This window comes from Frieseomelitta varia, unplaced genomic scaffold (assembly GCF_011392965.1).
Source record: "Frieseomelitta varia isolate USP_RPSP 00005682 unplaced genomic scaffold, Fvar_1.2 scaffold_130, whole genome shotgun sequence".
Lineage (NCBI taxonomy): Eukaryota > Metazoa > Arthropoda > Insecta > Hymenoptera > Apidae > Frieseomelitta > Frieseomelitta varia.
The window spans coordinates 391,467-413,346 of NW_025108973.1; the positions used below are offsets into that span (position 1 = coordinate 391,467).

The 21,880-nt window shown below is 36.0% G+C and overlaps 1 protein-coding gene across 4 annotated transcripts in view; it reads right to left on the reverse strand.

Moving 5' to 3' along the window:
- LOC122528926 (protein gooseberry-like) overlaps positions 1 to 21,880 on the reverse strand; it is a 35,428-nt gene that overhangs the window by 12,976 nt on the left and 572 nt on the right. Inside the window, exons 4-7 of one of the 4 annotated variants that reach the window (XM_043654591.1) lie at positions 21,755 to 21,878; positions 18,223 to 18,325; positions 1,366 to 1,679; positions 961 to 1,090 (exon numbers count right to left, since the gene is read on the reverse strand). In XM_043654591.1, coding sequence (XP_043510526.1) covers positions 961 to 1,090; positions 1,366 to 1,596 — 361 coding nt within the window. In that variant the 5' untranslated portion in view covers positions 1,597 to 1,679; positions 18,223 to 18,325; positions 21,755 to 21,878. Of the gene's footprint in view, positions 1 to 960; positions 1,091 to 1,365; positions 1,680 to 10,519; positions 10,662 to 18,222; positions 18,326 to 21,754; positions 21,879 to 21,880 lie in introns of those variants that run through there. The other 3 variants (XM_043654598.1, XM_043654585.1, XM_043654578.1) reach the window with 3 other exon arrangements.

A 21,880-nucleotide genomic window follows, 5' to 3' on the forward strand; every position in this document is an offset into this window, starting at 1 on the left:
CCAAAAAAAAAAAAAAAAAAAAGAAGAAGAAGAAGAAGAAAAAAGAAAGAATGGAACTGCCTTTACGTCCGCCGGCCGGACCCGTGTTCCCGTTAATCTCTTCCTGCCCTCGAAACTACGTATTCGGCGCTCGGAGCTGGCAAAAGCGGACTCGTTTCGAGAAATCTTGCCGATTTCGTTCGGAGAGAATCGGCGATGGTACTCTTGTAATTATTTGTAAAAGATTTTGCGAGCCTTCTTCTTCTATTTCGTATTTCTACCGTCTTTTATTTGCATTCTATATTTTGCATTCATTGAACTCTCAATCGGACGATTGGATTTGTTCAAAAGGTTTTTACTGACTCTGTCAAAAAGGATACAGTCAAGTTCGATTTCTTTCTTCTTTTCTGAAGTTCGTTAAATTAATTGCGACGATCTTTTCTCTCATTTTCATTTTTCCTTTTAATTTCGTACAGGAAATTGATTGCGGCTGGAGGGTTGAAAGAGAAACTTCGTAACTCTCACAATTGCGTAACGCAATGTAATTCGTTACTAAGAAGTTTGCAGTTATCGGAACGAAACGTAATCGCGTATTTTATCCGATATAAAGTGCCATTTATTACACGGTTACGATCACCGTGATACTCAATTAATGCAGCCACACGTTGTAATTGCGTTTATCACTCGGTTACCTCAAGCCTTTTTTTATTTATTGCGGTGTTAAAACAAGAAGTATCGCTGTTGAATTTCCCCACCGATTTCCAACTGACTGGTGAAAGCATTATAAAAGAAGTTGGAATAAATTTAATCTAGATAGATTGAAGTACACATTGGATATTATACTTTATCTGCTTCTGATCCCTATTGCTTGCATTAATTTATATTTCTTTCTGGCCACATTGAATATTATACTTTATCTGCTTCTAATCCCTATTGCTTGCATTAATTTATATTTCTTTCTAGAATAGGGAATCAACTCACCGAGTATTCCGTCGATGGAATGATTTCTTCGAGGATCGTCTCCAGGACGAGTCTGATTCGTAGGACCACGAAGAAGTCTCGAGATACTGGAAACTGAGGGCGCAGACGCTTTGTCACAGATACCATCCTGCTGGCAAAACCATGTCGGACCAGTTAGTATATCAGTGGAAATCAATCCAATTGTCCTCATAAATATTCCATACAAATCATAAATAATTCATAAATATTTGATAAACTGAGATCATTATATAATTATATTAATAAGACGCTATCACTAAGATTATGTTATAATATAAATTGATAAATTAAGATTGGTAAAGTGCACCTAATTAATTCTCAGATATCAAGAGAAACATTTACTCAAATGACTATAAAGTGTGTACTATAAAGACATTATCAACAGACCTTTATCAATTTCTCGCGAATTTCCCAGCTGAATATTCCTGGATTCTGTCTCTTCATGTCTTCGATCCTCGCTTCCACTTCCGGCGTCGCGACCCGCGGTTTGCTACCACCGATCACACCCGGCCTTATCGATCCTGTTTCTTGATACCGATTCAAGATCTTCGACACGCAGCCGTGAGAAACTCTCAACTGTCTGGAGATGACGCACGGTCTGACACCAGCCGCTGCCATCTCTACGATTTTTAAACGGATATGGTTCGGCAGTGGGCGGCCATTGATAAAGACACCTCCGAGTTGATTCACACGACCTTGCCCTGGAAAAAGAAAAAACGATGCTGTACAATATTGTACAATAACATCACAAATAATATTGTACAATAACATCACAAATAATAAATACATATATATAATAATTTTCATTTTTATAAAAGTTCGAGTTATCCAGTTTCAACGACGACTGAAGCACAAAACGTCAACAAAGTAAAACAGAGAAACTTTATTATACGTATTATAGGAACAATCATTTAAATATTAAAACAAACGTAGACTGTTTTAATATCTATAAAATTATAAATTGATTATTTTGTTGAACATTTTACCTCAGTTTCAAAAAAAAAAAAAAAAAAAAGAAAAGAGAGCTCAATCCAATGTCAATTTCAAAGTGTGAGTGCAATCAAAGCAAGATGTACATTTTTCAGTAGCACAAAATCAGATCAGAATGTTGTGTGCCACGCGAAATGCCCATCAGACACTAATTACTAGCAATTAGAGGCTATATTGAAGAAACTAATTACAATAACGAAGTTAAACAAGAGGGTGGAAAAAGTAACAAGGGAGGAGCGGCGGTCCTTCAAAAGGAACAAGTTCAAAAGAGGATACCTTTGCATTCAGCAGTAAAACTTAAGACAGGACAACACGAACACACTCATTTACGTTTTTTCTAGCTAGCTTCGACTTATCCTTTTGCTTCGACAAGTCAATCGTTAGAAATTAATGAGTGATTGCAGCAGATAACTATCACTGTGACATAATTTCTTTCAAGCTTTGAAATACGAGCAATAAGGAATGTTTGATGAAAATAAAAATAAAATGTCAATGTAAAACTTTCGAAAAATTAAAGGCAAAATGATTAAGGGAAGCAACATGTTAATAGCTTGAATATTTCATTATATTGGAATATTGGAATATTTTGAAAATTATGAAAAAAAGATAGAATTTAAAGATAATTCCTCTTAAAGCCTGTACTGTTTTCGCCAGTCTTCCACTTTCATAATGTTCATAGTGTTGAGGTAAACAGACATTTTAATATCTTGAATATTTTATTTTACTTTGATTTCCTAAATATTTCCGAATATTCGAATATTTTGAAAAGTGTGGAATTTTAAAACAACCTCTCTAAAAGTCTGTATTTTTCTTCTAATCTTCTGCATTATTTCACTCTTATAATTTTCACACGTGAAACATCTTCAAACACGTGCAATAAATGGACACTGTGGTAATTCTTTGAAACTCCGGGCTCGATTAACATTCCAAAAAAAAGAAAAGTGAAAATTGAATGTTGTATCTCATTCTAAATGAATTAGAGAATCAGCGTGTGTAAATCATTTAGGTTTCTGTAACACTTAATTAATTTCCATCGTGGTCCCGTCGATTTGTATATTTGTCGTAAATTTACATTAAAACGAAAAAAAAAAAGAAACAAGAAGAAACAACTGTCGCTGAATGGCGAGAGTCCGCGGCGTACCACCGCGATATAAAGTTTACGACGTGCACGGGTAATTGGATGCGATAAAGAACTATTGTTTCAAACACGCTGGTTCGAAGAGGTGTTCTTGAAAGAGAATTCTTCCAAGTTTTCTACGAGACGATTTCTCAGAGTAATACTAGATGATGCATTGAACTCTCCACGAACGCATTATCGCTGCTTACCTATTGGAAGAGCAAGACACGGAGACGTTAGAGTTGAAATTGAAACCGGAAGTCTTTATATCGCACTAACTATAACTAGAAGGGTGACGTTATATAATATCATATTTTATCTATGATTCTTTCAGTGGTCAGTGATCGAAAAATGAATCATGAGAAGTTTCAGTATACTGTGCAAGGCGTAATTGTGACAAACAGTGAAAAATTGTCGATGATTTAATTATTTTATTTGTTATTTAATTGAATTCCTGATATAATTTCACAAGGAAAGATTATATAATCCATTTGATCTCATTTTAAAGCGAGAAGTTTCTAATTTGACGAGTTCAAGATGATTTTACATAACCGTGACGGATGAGAAAACTTGATGGGGATACTTTTCTTTTGGAAATTGTGAAAATTCGAATGCGCGTAAAGAGATTAAAAAATTTGTTCCACGAGTAGATCCAATATGATCTATTGAAGATAAGTCTGGTATTGATGTGATTTTAAAGAATGAAAAATGAATTATAATAATTCTGTAATATTTTCTTGCTTTTACAGATTTATAGGTATCGATCGTCTCTCTGTAAGTAAAAGTTACATTTTGTAAATTTAATAGAATTTGCCAATCTTTTCTTTTGCTTCGTCTATTCAGATCAATAATAGTATAGTACCAGATTATTCCTTCTACGCACGACTCTTAAGTGGAATTGTCTGTTCTGACACAGACTGCACGAAGCAGACACTACGTCGTATTTCCAATTCAGATCACTTGAGAGAGTAATTCGATAATTATATAATGAGAAGAGAAGTTACTCGATTTTAGTGTAAAGTAAAATTACATTCTTGCGTCACTTTTACAACAATAAATTTACCCAAAGCAGTCAAAATACATAAATAAAAATTTGTAACTTTCCACAAATGTAGAATTGTTAGGGGAATGTCTTAGGACACCTTAGCTCTTTAGAAATTTAAATTTTTGTATACTATGTAAATATAATGTTTTAATTTCCAAAAGATATTCACTGGAAGAATAACAAGTATCGTTACTATAATCCCAAAATAAACATGACAGAACTAAAGATACTACAGCAACAACAACTTTAAATTCACGATTTAAAAAAAAAGAACGACCGCAGAAGACCTAATTGACATCCATGTTACAATAAAGAAAACGCCTACAATTTAAATTCCAAAGAAAAAGAAAAAAAAAGAAAAAAAAATGGACAATCAACTCACGTATGTACGAGAGAAAGAGGAAAGGAACGGAGGAGGCTAACGACTCGCTAAAAATTGATAATCATCGTAGTAATGGGCCTGTCGTTACACCAAATCCCTCGTAACACCTGCTACGAAAACTTCTGCTAATTACCACGGCATAATTCAAAAAGATACACCCCACCAGCGCCGCCTGGTCGCTGGTCGGTGTATCTGGTGCCGCCAAAGTAGTCCCGTTTCGTCATTCATCAAGTCCGCGAGATTTACATCCCCCTCGACCCCCCTGCCGGCGTGGGATCCCGATGGACCCCGTAAGGACATATCCACAAGCGCGTGCAACGCACACACGGGCGATATCGTCGCGTTACGTACGGCCCTCGGACACCTCTCATGACGTCAGTCAGGCCGCGGGGCCCGACGGGATTACAGACAAGATCAAAAGGCGCCGACCGCCGCCGCCGACTCGATCTCGCTCGCTCTTTCTCTCTCTCAGTTCCGTCTTCTCTCTCTCTCTCTCTCTCTTTCTCCGTCGTCTTTGGCCGCGCGTTTCTCTCGGTACGCACCGGGGTTCAAAACGGGCTCGAAGCGAAAGGACCTGGCCATAGGGTGGCCCCTTATGCCCAGTGGATCCGTGAGCACCACTGACCGCGCGACAATACGCGAAATTTTCTGCGTAACCGGGACATCTTCCGTTATAAGAAACACGGTTTTATTGAGTGTTGGACGGTAGGTTAAATTGGGTTCGATGTGATTTAATATCGATAGAAATTTAGCGACGATAGATGAAATTTCTTGGGATTCTTCATTACGAAATACTCCATAGTGAATATTGAGTGTTGGGTGTAGATTAAATTGGGCCTGATGTGATCTGGTATTGATACAGAGTGAAGTAGAAATTTAAAGAAAAAAGATATGTGAAATTTTAGATTAAAGTTAGATTAAAATTTTCTACATTGTATTCCATAATGAATTAAATTGGAATCTAGTTTGATCTAGTATAAATTTAGGATGACAGGAAGAATTTAGAAGTCCAGAAAATACGTAAAATTTTTTGCTACGTTACGAAATAAAATTCTCAGTTGCATGCTACGAGCTGTCCACGATAGAGCGTGGTAAATGTTAAAAAATCTAAAGATAAAAAATAAATACTAATCAAATAAAAGAAAAGATTCTGGTAATTATAAATTGGGAATATTTTCGAAATTATAAAAAAACTTTTTAGTTTAGAAGCTTCTTTGATGTTCTAGTTTAAATCTCTTGCACTTTTTTAATAAATGAAATAAAATATCAGAAACCGGACTGGAAATTTTCAAAAGAACACGTACATAAAGCATATGCGAAGCAAGAAAACAAAATATGTTAATATTAAAGGAGTAGCATCCTTATAATTTGACCAATCGAGTAGCAACTACAAAATAATAAATTCCAAAAGTATAATAAATAGTATGTCGGTAATAAAGGGGTCGGGGCTTCAATCACTTTTATAGCAAAATGGCCTGCAACAGCATTGAAAACAAGAATTTGCATTCAAGTTTACTTTACGGCGATTGCCAGCGAAATTGTACTATCTGACAAATACCAGCGCCATTGAAACCCCGTTGGCCGGAGGGTAAATTTTAATGATGCGAGTTGCGCCGAGCGAATTCAAATCGGGGAAGGCCCCTATCGCTTCATATCGGCACGATCATGGATATTAGCGTGATCGCCCACAATCAATTACCCGTTATCAATAATTCATGCTGGAAATTATTTTCTCGATCATTTCGTACAGATCGGCCGTCTTTTATCTCTGCTACAGGGTGGTCTTACCTCCGCGACGAAGTACAAAGTTTTCAAGCATGTTAATAAGCGTCGAACATTCTTTTTCTTTTATTCTTTCTTTTAACAAGTGTCCCTCGTTTTCTCGTTTCTTTATTATTAATCTAATTCTTTTAATTCGTACCGCCAATCATCAATGAACGTCCACTTTGTTTCCATTCTATTGTACATAAGTAGGAAATATTTTAGAAATTTGCAACAGCTTTCAATAATCGGAAAATTAATATTTTCAAAGACACGAGATTGGAACAGATTATTTGCTGGCTTGGAAGAACTTTGGAAGAAATTTTCAAGCTAAGAAACAACTGATTATTTTATAATATCGTCTCGTCCTTCTGATGGTCTTGCTTCGTAAATAATGTACAAGTACAAATAAATATAAAAAGCTTCACAATTTCACAAATTACAAATGAATACATCTTGCAATTACGAACATCCCGGTCACCGTCGTCGATCGTTCAAACAATCGAAATTCACAATACCGATACATCGAACGATACCTCGGCGACGAATAAATCACATGGCGAGGAATCAGTGAGAAGAGCGAGCCGGCCACTCAACGAAGCTAACAAACCTAAAATCCATAACGCGGCGTCGTTCGTCGAACGATTTTTCAGTGCCGGCCGTAACACCACCGGCAAAACAAACCGCTCGTTAACCATTCCGGCTCTCGGTTGATCAACAATCAATGACCGTACACCGTTCGTTTCGAATGGCGTTCGTAACCGCATGATAAATGACGAATTGCGCAAACAATCGAGGTCGTAGGGACCCGGGCTGAACGTGTCTCGATCAGCTCGGGCTGGCTGCTCGCCTGCCGGCCCCGATGAAAAGCCAAAGATGGAGGGGGAGGGGGGTGGGGGGTGGAGGGGAGAAACGATTGGAGAACGAGACGAAGCAGAAGAAGACGAACGAAGACGACGAGGACGAGGTGAAGGAAGAGGTATACACCGTGGTGTACCTGAGTGGGAGTATCCGCATGTACGAAGGGGGATGCATGTGCTTAACCGTTCGGTGTGAGTTCCGAGTTGCCAAGGCTTCAATCAACGTGCCGTCGCCCGCGGCCTATCCGATATCAGACATTAGGTACCCACGGCTCTGGCTACGTACTTTAACTCTTTCACGTTCCGACGCCCACGAGCGTGGCCTGGCTCGCCACGTAGCCGAACTTCATTTCAGACGTGGTCGTGCGCGTTTCTTTGACGAAACATCCTCGAAAGGGAGAGGATGTTCAACCCTCTCTAACCATGCGAACGTTATTAGATAATTCCAGCTGTTTACTCCGAATCTAGCAACTGACAATTGGACTGAATGGTGCGTTGACGTATCAAGCAGTGATGAAATAAGATTTTCAACGCATGGATGTGGATGTAACTTTCACGTTGCGTGACATTACAGAGGGTTTGTTCGAAACTTTTCTAACAGGAAACGACGTTGGGCCGAAACTGAGGCATAATTAATTTGCGAATTAAACGGTTTGCGTAGTTCGAAGACGAAACACGTGTTTGAGGAGAAGTTGGAGCGTGGAGCAGAAAAAAAAAAAAAAAAACAAGAAACGTTCGGACAGACGAGGGAATTCTCTCTTTAAAAGGCAATCCTCGAAGAAGGGATCGACATCGATAAACATATAGTATCACAAGATACAAAATATTGAAACTTTTATAATTTTGCAAAAAGAAATGATACAAAGAAATCAACTTGGAGTCATTTTGTAGCTCGAAGCCTCTACTTTTGAAATACGTCGTTCATTGTATTTTAAGATGTTTTCAGACTACGTATGAAGACTTCAGATGGCAGTGCCGATTTTTAACGGTTTGATCGCTTAGAATGATCTTTGATGTCATTTGATTTATTTTAAACGAAAGGATCTACAAAAACTTTTGAAGGAAATTTGAATTGAATATTTATATTTCAGAATACAATCATTTTGGTGTGATGATTTTTGGAAACGATTCGATCTGTTAAAATTGTTTGACGTGGAATTTACGTACTGAAAATTATTGAGATCAATTTCAATTGTTTCGAGAATTTATAAAAATTTACAATTTCCAACAATAGACAATGGAAAAATTATTTTCAATTGACGTCGAGGATTTATACAATTTGTTTGAAACGAATTTGAGTAAGTTATATTCAACACGATAAAAAAGAATAATGAATAATAAACGCAAGTAACGTATCACTCGTTGAAATTCAAAAATGAGTCAATGATTTAATCATTTTTTCTCAGTGTGCTTGAACATATTTATAATACATAATTCATATTTTCAATTTCAGTTACGTAAATTCAAATTTTCAATTTCATCGATAACATAATATAAAACAATTTGACTACATCGATTATTTTAATCGATCACATTTGTATTTTGTTTATGCCTCTAAAACAATTATTTGTATTTTTATTAGTATTATTAAAAGCAATAAAAAAAAAATGTAATAGAGAATGAAATGAAAATATCCATTATCATTTTACACAATCTTATCAAAGATAATGTTAAATAAAATGATAACGATTGACGATTTATTATATAAAGTAACTGCCTATGTGCCTAATCATTTCAAATTACATCAAGCGAATTACAGAGTAGGTGTAAAATCTATAAAGTATTAAATCAGGTTTACTTATTAATTATGATCTTATGTTAAATCGTAATTCACGCGTGATGTGTAATATTCGTTGTTACTATTATTACGCTATCACATAAATTAAGTTTTTATGCATCGAATCGTACGAGAATACATACATACATACACGTTACTGAAAATGATAAATGGAGGTGAATACAACGGTAAGCGACGGCTCTCTTTCATCTGATTTCGGTAGCTCTGGTTCTTTAAATATATGTACATTCGTCGATATGTTTCTTATATCAAAGGCAATAATTTACGATGCCAAAGAATTCGAATTTTTAATGGTTGATCGCTCAATTTTCACCTATTACATTTTTCTTACCAATTTTTATTTCTATTAATCACAATTCTTAATTTTTTTCACTAATTTTACAACCTATTAAATTTTTTTCACTGTTGCACTAGAATAGCTACAAAATTAACGTAATTAAGACAATTAATTGCAAAAGAATGACTTTAACCAGACGTATATTTATAATAATTGTACAAAACGAATAAAACTGAGATTGTGCTCAAACTTCATAAATAATAAATTCATTTCCTAAATGAGGAAACGTTTTACGAAACGTTACGTAAATTTACAAATAGGGCTGGAATTTTAAGTTTCATGTCACAAATAAACTCTAACCATGTGAAAGAAAAAATTTCATTTGGAAACGCATACGTAAAATAGAAAATTTTGTATGAATTCTTGTTGCGTATTCGATACATAAAATTGAATAATATATCTCTTAATTAGTATATCGTATGTGATATATAGGTATGTGATTCCAGCAAGTAGAACACCATCTGTTTCTTCTGACGTCGGACAGTTTTCACTTGCGCGCGTTTAGCGACGGTCTCCAATAGAAAACATTATGTTATCAAACATGAATATCTACTTTTATCAATTTCCTCCGAATAAATTAACGAATCCACGCTAAAAGGAGAGATATTAATATGCAGTGAAAAATGTCATAATACTTAACACTAGAACTAGCTGCGATTTAAAGCATAAAATTTTCATCCAGAGATATTAAAGTAAACAAAATTTTACAATAGAAGTTTCAAATCTCTAAAAATACACTGTTCTGCATCAATAAAACTTCTGAGAAAAATTAAATATTAGTCATTTTGACCATTTTGATAGTTCTAGTGTTAAAACATGATACTAAGAAATAATGCAGACAAACAGTGCATTGTAGCAATATAGGAACAACGTAAACGTCACAATAATCAATTAATCAATAAAATATAGGTTTAATGTAAATTAATTAATTAATCAATATCAAGAATCAAAAGTTAATTCTTATCCACGGTTTCAAAGAATATTACCTACTAATTAAACTATCATTCTAAACAATGCTATAAACTAAAACATTTATTACGAGAGTTTACGCCTGCTCCAAAATTAAGCTCGATTTAAATCGAAACAAAATAAGAAATGTCCTAAGACACTGCGACACTTAATTTTTTTACTCCCCACTTTTCCACACGCCGTTCATTTCAACTTGTCTGCCCCAGAATCTCAACTTTCATCCCTTCACAATACTTTCACCATTAACAAACACGCAAAATCATCTCAAACCTCCAGACGTACCTTGAAAAGGATATCCAGTGAAATAGGGTGTCATATTCAGAGTGCTGACTGCCATCTAGCCTAATCTTGCTTGTTTCTTCGATCACCGACCCACCACCAATACCCCAGACAGGATCTATACTTCTCCAAACAACAACCAAATATCGCCAAATATCTCTTCCTTCCGATCTCTCGACCGTCCCCCTGTCGAGCACTTTCACACGCAACGAGAACTTCAATGAAAGCAAGAAAAATCGACGACGACGACGGAAACGAAGAGGAGCCGGAAGACCGGAATCGGAGTAACTCGGCCTGTCGCCAGGAGGAACCAAGACGGAACGACGGAAACCAAGTGTTTCTGTTTTCGCCGCGAATGCGAGTGAAACGGTCGTGAGAGACCTGTTTGCTTCGGGGTCTCGGCTGGAACTGTTGGAGCGCCGATTCAGACGGAGGTTGGCTGCAAAGGAGGCTGAGAGCAAAAGAAAAAGGAGAAGACAGGCTTAGGTGAGTCCGAGGGTAAAAGAGGCTCCGCCTTCGTCCACGGGCCCTGTCGAGGTGGGAACATCTGGGTCCAAGAGTACCTTGATGGCTCTTGGTCGAGTGGTGCATTGGTCACCGCGAAGGTGACCCCTTCAAGGTGGAGGTGGTCTCTCGTCAGACTCCGCCCGGCTTTCTCCTTGCCTTCGCGAGCGCAAGCCTCGTTCGGGGCAAGGCTCGTTCTCCACGCGTTCCTCCGCGCTCCTTTTGATGTCCGACCGGCGGAGGAACGATCGGTAGCTGAACGGAAATGTGTAACGACGTTTCATCGATAATCGTATCGTCGAGTATGCAGAATCTACGAATATGCACGCTGTCTTGAGAATTCTAGTTTCGGTTGAGTGAAGATTGTCCAAGAAAAATTTTGGGGAGCAATTGAAGCGAGGGGATACCTATTATTTCGGAATAATGATTGCGACAGAATCTTCGAAAACGATTCGACTTAACTGGATTTAGCTGAAACCACCAAAGTAGTCGAAATGACCGACTTATGATATTTCTTGGAGCAGTTTCAACAGATTTACGATGCTGCATTTTTAGAAATTTGAACGATTTTTTTTTTTCAAAAAATATACGAATGAGGAAGTTTGTGTCATTCATTGTGCCATAAACTTTGTCCTACTTCTTGTACTAATTTTGTGCTTTTGTCGTCAGTAGTTCTAGTGTTAAATTTGTCCGACGTAGAATTGTAAAGACATACTACCTTGAGAATTACTTGCAATCTCCAATTCTACGCGAATTTTCTCAATGAGATTAAAAATATTTTCATCAGCTTTCTCTATATTAAAACAAGATCAGTTGAGAGCATTTCGATCCCCGAAACTGCTTCCTTCCAAGAAATACAGAACGTTTCACAAGTTGTTTCCCTGCGATGTCCAAACTTGATAGCTCCAATTTATTACATTTCTATCGTAGCAGACAACCCGAAGTATAACTTGTTTTAGTCTCTTCAACATCCTTTATATAACACAAAGGCTGGTACAAATTCGAAAAGATTGCGTGACATATTTTAATATGTCAATGATCAATCTTCCTCATCCTTTCCTCGGGCGTTAGACACTTTCAGCTGATTCCCCGCTGCGACAAAGGAATCTTCTCTGATTCGCGTGTAATCATCCGGGAGATTAGCCGAAAAACAGGCTGGAATCGTCTGGACGAGCGTCGTAATCCAACACAATAGGCCTTACAACCGCGTTAATACGCAAACCCTGCACGCCGCTATTTACAACTTCATATTCTCCATATTCTTCGTCAATACTTACGCTGTTAATAATTGTACTGAGAATTTCTATGCACTATGAGGAACTTACGAATGAAAAGAAAAAAAAAAAAAGAAACGTAGGAAGTGCTCGAAATTATGCAAAATTTGCTGTATACTTTGACGTTCAATTGTTTATCGTTGAACTGCGAAGTCCATATTTTTACAAAAAGAATTAAAGAAATAGATGATATACAGTTGTAATATTGAACATTATTAATGCATTCCTTTTTTTCACGGATAACAATAAATTATCCATCGTAGTCTCTCAATATGTTTTAATTTCTAAGTGAGTTATATAATATACAATCTACATAACTGTATATTATTATAATAATAACAAGTTGCCATATTCAAGATGATTATTCGCGTCCTATCAACTCGATGAAAAGGAAAGAAGAAATCTAGATCCTCTCAAAAATGAAGTATCGCATGAAAAAAATATTCATTTCCATTCAAGACTTATTTTTTCCATTGGAATCACCACCTGACCAATTGTACCCCGATTAGAGTATCTCGTACAGCGGTGGTTTGTCGTCGGTATTTTCTCATTCCCCAGAGACACGAGATTCTTCACTGAAATATTTCGAATTTCAGCTCGAAACATGTCGTGGTTCCACGAGGCTTTCTGCTGGTAGAAATATTCCCGAAGGACGACGATCCACCTAATTGTCATCCATTCACCCCTTTTTCTCGCGTTAGCTCTCGTTCGTTTCCCTTTTCTTTGCGATCGAGACACGAAAGAAGACAGAGCCAACGCTATTACTTATACATTGACGTATTTTGACAAGTCTCTCGGTGTCACATAGTGGAGACAGTTTAACCTCCTACTGGTGAGACCATAGTTCTGAACAATTTGCTCGCGAGAACCTGGTGGGCGTGATCTCGACGATGATTAATTTTACGAGAGCCTGGAGCGTTCGAAAGAAAAAAGTCGCTTGGGTAGATCGTGCGCCCTGTATCTCGCGTGAATTGAAACATTTCGGTGAAATATTTTTGGAGACGACTTGGCGAGATGTTTTGAAAACTGTGAATTAGTATATTCATTTAGTAAATAATAGGTACATCATAAAAAAAAATAAAATTTTATAATTGACATTTTTATTCGAGTCATTTTCGGCTTAAGGATTTATTTTCACTCGCTTTCGTTTGTTTCATCATTTTTCACTTGATCTTTTAACTGAACATCGGAAGCCATAAAAATTTAGATTTTACATTACTTAATTTTGGAATTCCTAATTTGACTTAATACAGACAAGTAAAATTAAATATCCAAAATTTTAGTAATCTAACACAGACATTTATAAACTAACAATATACCTATCATTTGAGAGATAACCATATTTTTCTCATACGAAAAAATCTCCTTAGCTTGTAGGAAGTATGGAAAACTTGATCTTAATACAAGTAGGAGGGGACAATTGTCTACTTCAAATATTATGTTGAGATTTCTCTCTAAGGAATTAACAATCCTTTCAGACATAAGAATTTAAGAACAACGATAGAGTTTTCTGAAGCCTAACATCTCACAAAACTTTATTACATTCTATAATATTTTTAACTACTTATATAATTTTCTTACTAAATCATTTACGCTACATCACAGAATCATTTCTTATCCATTTAATCGAAATGGAAAAATATGAAATTCACGAGTTTTAAATATCCCATTTATTATCCACGAAACAAATACATTTTTATATAAGTAATTACATATGTACTTGGTAAATATAAATTTTACTGGAATATATATTTCCTTATATTCATCCGGTTTTACATGAATTTACAAGATATAGATTTTAGACATTTTCTTGAGAATTTCTGGCGAATCACTCCCGATAGACCGATTGATCATCTCGACTATACCTAAAAGTCTGTGGTCAGATTCTAGATTCAAGGCTGTCTTTGAGAATCACTCTTGGGACCGTGTTTTCGGAATTGAAAGATCTCTGTTCACTGGTGATGGAACTTACTCCTGAGGGTTTCATTCTGACTGCTTGACATTCAACTAAATTATATTTTTGCCTCGATACTGACTATCGCATAGTTTATCGAAAGTTCGAGATTATTTGCAAAATATAGTTGCAGAATTTCCTTTTTATCTCTCTCAGACGTAAAAAAATTATATCCTATAATTTCAATTTGCTTTCATCACGCGTCAGTTATTCACTGCTACGTGAATCTAAAATTATTAAAGCCCAAGTTGACAAATTTTTCTCGAAGACATCTTTAATGATAAAACTTACTTTTCACTTGTAAAGTAATATTACAGACAATAAAAATATTCCGTGCATAAGTTAAAAATGTAGAATATAACTGTATCATAAGATGCTCTACTTTTGAAATAAATTTGAAAATTCATCGGACCAATTCGACAAAATTTATCAATCACGAGAAATCGTAGATGGTCCCATATTATACCACAAATCATACGTATACATAGATAAACTAAAAAAAGTCACCATTATGATAAAATGATTCAAAAAAAAAATCCTTCAAAGATCTCAATCATCCATCTTTCATCTCGTATAATCCAATTATCGCCCGTCAATTCAATTTCACAGAGGTGCAGAGTAAGTTCTAGCGGAAAAATGAGAATTGAAACGAGTGCAAAACTAAGAGGTGGTGGCCGAACCAATTAATCTGCAGAATCTGGACGCGGCCACAGTTTCACTTGAATCAAGATACGAGAAAGAGGCTGGGGCTCGTGTACAGGCGTTTTACGTGAAATTTATGTACCCTCTGGAAGAAGCGGGGAACGAAGCGCGGAGTCCGCGATCGGACACGCTGTTGCTGCGCACGGCTGCTCGTCATTAGAGGAATAATGCATATCTTAATGATTACGAAACGAAACACTGACACGATGCTTGGGATCTACGTAAGTAAGTGAATGGCGACGCGGCCTGGCAACTCGGCCCATCCACAATCTTGTACTCGTCCCACGCTGCTGCAATCAGCTCCCCATAAACTACAATCACGACACGTGCTATCCCTATAGGTGGATGCCTGCGTTCCCTGTAAACAGGGCGATAGCTGGTCAAGGATTAAATCCCTCGGCAGATGAATTCAAAACGTTCGCGGATCACGCTTTAGCTGTGTTCACGTTCAGGGAGAACCGCCGACGTTGTACCGTGTAATTAATAGCGACTTTGCAGATCTTCGACAATATACTCACTCTGTACAACGTGGTTGCATTTGTGAGAAATTTCTGTACGAAGATCACTATACGTGCGTTAACACGGAAGATTTTGAAATTTCACACTGTGTGCGATTCTGTGGATCTTTAACAATACACTCGCTGTGTGAATAGATACATTTACGAGAAGTTTTCAGATATAGTTTTCCTTCAAATTTTCGACGAAACAAATTAATCTAATATGATAATATTATGTATAACAAAATACAATATTATATATAGTATGTGTAGATTAGGCTTAGGTTCCAATACCGAATATAATTAACTTCGAGGAAATTATATAGTACAGTGAAACTATATAACAGTATTATGCTGTAGATGAAATAACTTTTTTTCAAGGAAATTATCATTTATTTTGACACTTTAAGACGTTCCATCAGGCCTGTGCCTATAAACCATCAAATGTTTAAAAAGACGTAAACTACTACGAAGAGATCATCATTCGATATCACTCGCTGCTCGCGGGATCGTCGGAACAGTAAGTAGAAACTACTTACTTACTTGTTCCATGATCCATCGTTCTTTTTTCCTCCGTGGGCCGGTTAATATCTCAATCGTTAAAGTGGTTTTCGTCGGTGGCTCGGCATCCACCTATGCACCAGACCAATACCAAGGTACATTACACGAACGTGGCTTGATAATACGCAGCCATTTTCATTTACCAGCCGCCTGTATATGCTAGTGTACAAGCTTAAGAGAAACGCACATTGGCAGGTCTGAAGAGAACTGGTACACAACACGCGAACGGAGAGAAGAGAGAAGAGAGAGAGAGAGAGAAGAATGGTCAGAAAAGCACCGGCCATTACGAGTGTTACAACGGCGGTTCGCGCGGCGCGTCAAAGAGCGCTCATTAAATGCTAGCAATTAACTGCGGGCCAAGCTCTTGAAGGGTTTCTCTTCGAGAATGAAGCCAAGAACTACGTTCTTTTCAATCTTTCTCCCTTTCTCTCTTGTTCTCTCTTCCTCCCTTTCCTCTCAGTTTTCTATCACGTCTCCTCCGTCTTTCGTGCGTGTTCACTTAAAGGGGATTCTCTGTTGCTCGCGTTTTCCACAGCCTCCTGTGACTGCAAAACGCGAGTCTGTGTATATATGTATAGGACCCACGGGATTTAATGGGTCTCTCCTGCCAATAAGAACGATCGACATGCGATCCATCTATCACAGCGACGCTCTCGTTTGAAGCTTTGCATCTTGACGCAGTTGGATTGTTGAGAATACGACAGTTTTGAAAAGTTTTCTTACAAATTGTGAGAAATTTTGTATTACGGAAATTATGAATTGTGGAAACACTGAACTTGTGGAATTTAGAAATTCTGAATTATGGAATTCTAACTACGTATATAATAATTTTTTTAAGAACAGTATGAATTAGGTATACTGGATGTTAAGGTTATTGATGTTACTATTTCATATTCTGGATCTTAACATAATTGAATAGTAATTTAAATTTTAGATTTCGGATGTAATTATACCCCTTTCCTGGAATATAATCGTACACTTTTAGAATCGTAAAATAAAGTCTAGACTTGCAAAAAATATTACATGTCTAACAGAATGTTTAATTTTAAATAATTGCAACTATTTTTTTATTCTTTACTTTACAAACTCAAAAAGCTTCTAAATTAATTACGTACAATATAAATTGCATTAAATTTATAGTAAATATCGGTATGGCGTTCATTTATCTAAAAAATTGATAAATTTTTGCAAAAAACACTTCCCGGTTCAACGATACAACGATACACTGGAGTCCTAATTAGAACCATGTAAAAGTTCACAAATTAATCTTTTAATTAATCTTTTTTGCAAATGAAAATTTCTTCGATTTATGGATACACTAGCGCCGTGTAGCGGTGAAATTGTAGAACTAGTTTTACAGCATATTTAAGAGATGCCGAATTCTCGCCATTTAGCGGATAGATTCAAATTGGAAACAAATAAAATAGACCATACTAATGACACATCACTAATTACTCGAGGTAAAATCACGCATTGTTGGAATCGTGTGATCACAGACGAAATATGAATAAACACTGCATCTTATGAGACTTTGTGTACTCTGCTCTGAAATACCAACATAGTAGAAAAAAAGCAATAGATTTTAGCGCACTCTAAACGGTGAATTGAAGAACTACATCAAGCAAACGATCCAAGTTGATCAAGTGGTAACAGCACCAGAACCATGAAATCCATTATAGTGTTGTCAAATTTTTAATACCGAAAGCTAGTAATAATTAACTGAAATTATTTCACTGTATATCAGAATTACATAAACAGAAGAATTCTATCCACGTTTTAAGGTAACACGATAGTCTTTTTCGTGCAAAAAATTAAAAATTTAAAGTTACTAATAAAAAACTAAAGAACCTATCAGCTCAAATAAATTTTATTAAAAGTACGATATAATATGAGAGAAATTAGAAAAAAAGAAAAAAGAACAACCCTCTAATTTACAAATATAATCGTTGAAGAAATAATCAATCCAAGATTGTTTGAAATATTTTTGTAGGAAAAATATACAATTTCGCGTGAAATATGTGAAATACAACTCGTATTAATTCAGTCATTAAATCTTGTAATGAACATTCTGTTATAGATATTTCATTAGTCTAGAGAATTCATAGTTTATAGAATTTATAGAATTTTCTATATTTAGTGCATTCCACGTACAATCTTCATTTGTTGACGTCAAAAAGATTTACGCAATAAATTTAATAAGAAATATTTAATTACCATTAGTTTAGCTAGGACCCAGGCATCATTCTTTCTAAATTCCATAGTCCATGTTACTCCACCTTCTCTCCATCCATTTGGAAGTTGATAAATCTGTAACAAACTTATTTGTTGGATTATTAGTTTAAAAAACTTAACACAAAAATTCCACATCACTAAAACAAACTCGAACATTTGGAAAAACAGGAAAGCAAGTCAGAAGGACTATTGAAAAGAAAAACGTGACACAATAGCCAGAAGGGCTACTAAATAAACAAATATGTCCCACTCAACAATGCAATAACCAGAAGAGCTATTATCTACATTACGAACCCGAGCAACAAACCGTATTTTGTTTCGCAACACTAATTCACTAGCACTAATTCTGAAATAGGAAAGTTTCAAAATCAAACGCGAAGAGTGCTTCAGCATGTTCAAAACTCCCGAAAATAAGTAAGTAAGTACGCAACGCTATTAATCTATGCACTCATGTTTAAAAATGCGCGACACTAATTGCGACGCGTCCAATGCAACCATGCTGGAAGTTGCTGATGATAATAACAGCTATTGTGGCAGCATCAGGTGATCCAAGGAAAATAGGAAAAGCCTTCCACAAATCCAGTGGAAGAATTTGGGCATTTTGTAAACGCAACGCTACTTCAGGAAACGCGACAATTCATTATCGCAACACTAACTCCAAATTTAATGAAAAATATTGTTAACAGCACAAAAGCTACTGTACGAACAAAAAGCTACTTCAAATATTCTAGTCTAAAATTAACTGACAGCAATGACTCTATAATCTAATGTAAAACAATAGGGAGCAAGATAAATTTTAATATGTATAACACTACAACTATATAAATTATCAATTAAAGTTGCAAAAGACAATCGCGGTATCATAATTCGCAACTCTAAAGTAAACACGATTATCATTTCTTCGTAACTCTAATTTAAACCGTAATCAATTTCTCGCAACACTAATAAACAGGTGCGAAATTATTTCGCAACTCTAATTCAATCCGTAATCGATCTTTCGCAACACTAACAAGAAAAATCGCGATTTGCCCAAAACGATGATGAACGATGATGGAGAAGAAAAAAATATACAACTACAAATACTAAGAGCATAGTGACAAAGTAGTAACGAGAATGACCTCCCATGCTCTGGAATCATTTAAATGATCCAGAGGATGAGAAACCATTTGTTGTGACCCTCTTCGTGGCAGTTTGCCGGGCCTCTTCGGCTTTTAGCCTTTTCTTTCTTCGAGCGCAATGCCCGCTGAAACTTACATCTAGCTCGAGTCTTTCTAGTCGCAAACCAAAAAATAACTTATAAAGGTGAAATGAAAAGATAAACCACGAAAGCTGACCCCAATACACGTGGACGACCATCGATCATAGTAATCGCTGTCCGTTCGCACGTGCGTGCTCGAGCAATACCTATATAAACGTTCGTTTCGGGACCTACTCGCGACCTATTCGCGACCGCGATCGCGATACTAAATTCGAAAAATCGAAAAGCAAAACCAGAAACAAATGGCATGCTCAATTTGTACCAATTTCACTGTCGATTTTTCAAATTAGATTTCCAGAAACAGGTNCATCGATCATAATGATCGTTGTCCGTTCGCACGTGCGTGCTCGAGCAATACCTACATAAACGTTCGTTTCGGGACCTACTCTCGCGACCTATCCGCGACCGCGGCCGCGATACTAAATTCGAAAAATCGAAGAGTAAAACCAGAAACAAATGCCATGCTCAATTTGTACCAATTTCACTGTCGATTTTTCAAATTAGATTTCCTGAAACAGGTTGGACACGCGAAAAGGGACACGCGACCAGAGACTGTGCCAACCTGCCCGGCCCTACCTACTTATAATTAAACACATTCACACCAGAAAATATGCTACCTATCCTATTCAGGGACCCTATATTTAAAAAAATGGCAAAAGACAGGCATACCAACACACTTATTCCACGGTTCTCACTCATACCACTCGGGCGCAGACCTAAACTAGAGAGAACGTCCCGGGACGCCTCCGACACCCAAGCTTAACGCACAACTTTCACACTCTAATTTACGTACCATTTCCTGAAATCGACTGACAATAGCTAGCGACCATTGCGTAAAACGTGATTAAAACTGCTTTATATTTACAGCTAATATTAATAACTCATATATAATTTCTATAGAAATTACATTGCAAATTGACTTGGAATCATTATTATAACTGAACGTATAATTAATAACATAATCATAGTGTATTTAATGAGTATTATTATATAATAAATTCATACTTCAAATCAGTGCATAAATGTTTTTAATATTTCAACTTATAATGAATGGAACAATAAAAACGACGCAATTCCACATCCTATCCACACACACATATGCGGAAAATACGTCGTGCACGATACACTAACACATTGTCAGTCGCTGAGAAATTTTTTAGAAAATTACAGGCTACGGTCATCGTGCCCAATGTCTTTCACCCACTCAAGTAGCACCTGGGCACGTGAGTGAGATCCTGACAATGAACACGGAAGGGGTTAAACCTGAAAATCCTGAACTAAAAAAATGATTAGTTTATGTAATTTGTATCTAACGAACTATTACATTTTTTTATTTCAAACTGTAATGACTCTACTCTTTCAGCAGTTATTCAAATTGTAAGAGAATAAAAACAAAGAATTGAATTTATTAAAAAAGATATGACTAAAACAATCTAAATCAAACAATTGACTCTAAATTAAATATTAATAGAAACAATGTCAGGCTTTCTTCATCAAAGCACATTTTCGAAAATACGAAAGCAGTGTTTAAACTTGTTGCTTTGATTCAAAAATCTACCTGTCGCGAAGTATCTTCTTGCACATAAAATATATTCATACACTATAATTTCATATATTTTTCTACGGAAGGAATTCTAATCTATTATATATTTCAAATTGCACTGAAATTCATAATTATAAAATTAAATTAATTGAATCATTTAACATAAGAAGTTATATATTATAAAATGGAAAATGAAGTTGGAAATTATTAATTATTACATCAATTATTAATTATCAATTACTATAACAAAATATATTATCAATATATCAATAAATAATAATCAATAAATAAACCAGTATATCAATAAATAATAACTGCATCTTTCATAGCAACGAAGTCGGATGGTATCCGTCTTCTCTGCTACGAAATGTTTAAACCAACTCATTTTAATGAGTATCATTTACAATTTGTCTATTCATATGGATATTTTGCATTTGCAAACATTTATACTGAATATATTTTGATTTTACAAGTAATTACTATAACTTTATATATTCAAACTAATTGTTAGAATCGCAATGTGCAAGAAGCCCTATCCTGATCTAATATATAAAAAATTTGAAAAAGATGTTACTACTCATAGGTATAAAAAATACCCGCTCACTATGCTCATCAAAAATTCTACATATACAACCAGTCACCCGTGCCGATTCGGACCTTTCATCCTACGACATGATTGAGTGACCGGAGGAACATAAATGCATGCGACTCACGCGATAGATGTGAAGAACGTTATCATCAATGCTGCACTGGACCAGGAAAAGTTATCGTGAAGATCCTCATCAAATAGATACCACTGAGAATCTCATGGTGGAAGTGAACGCCGTGAAAAATATTCT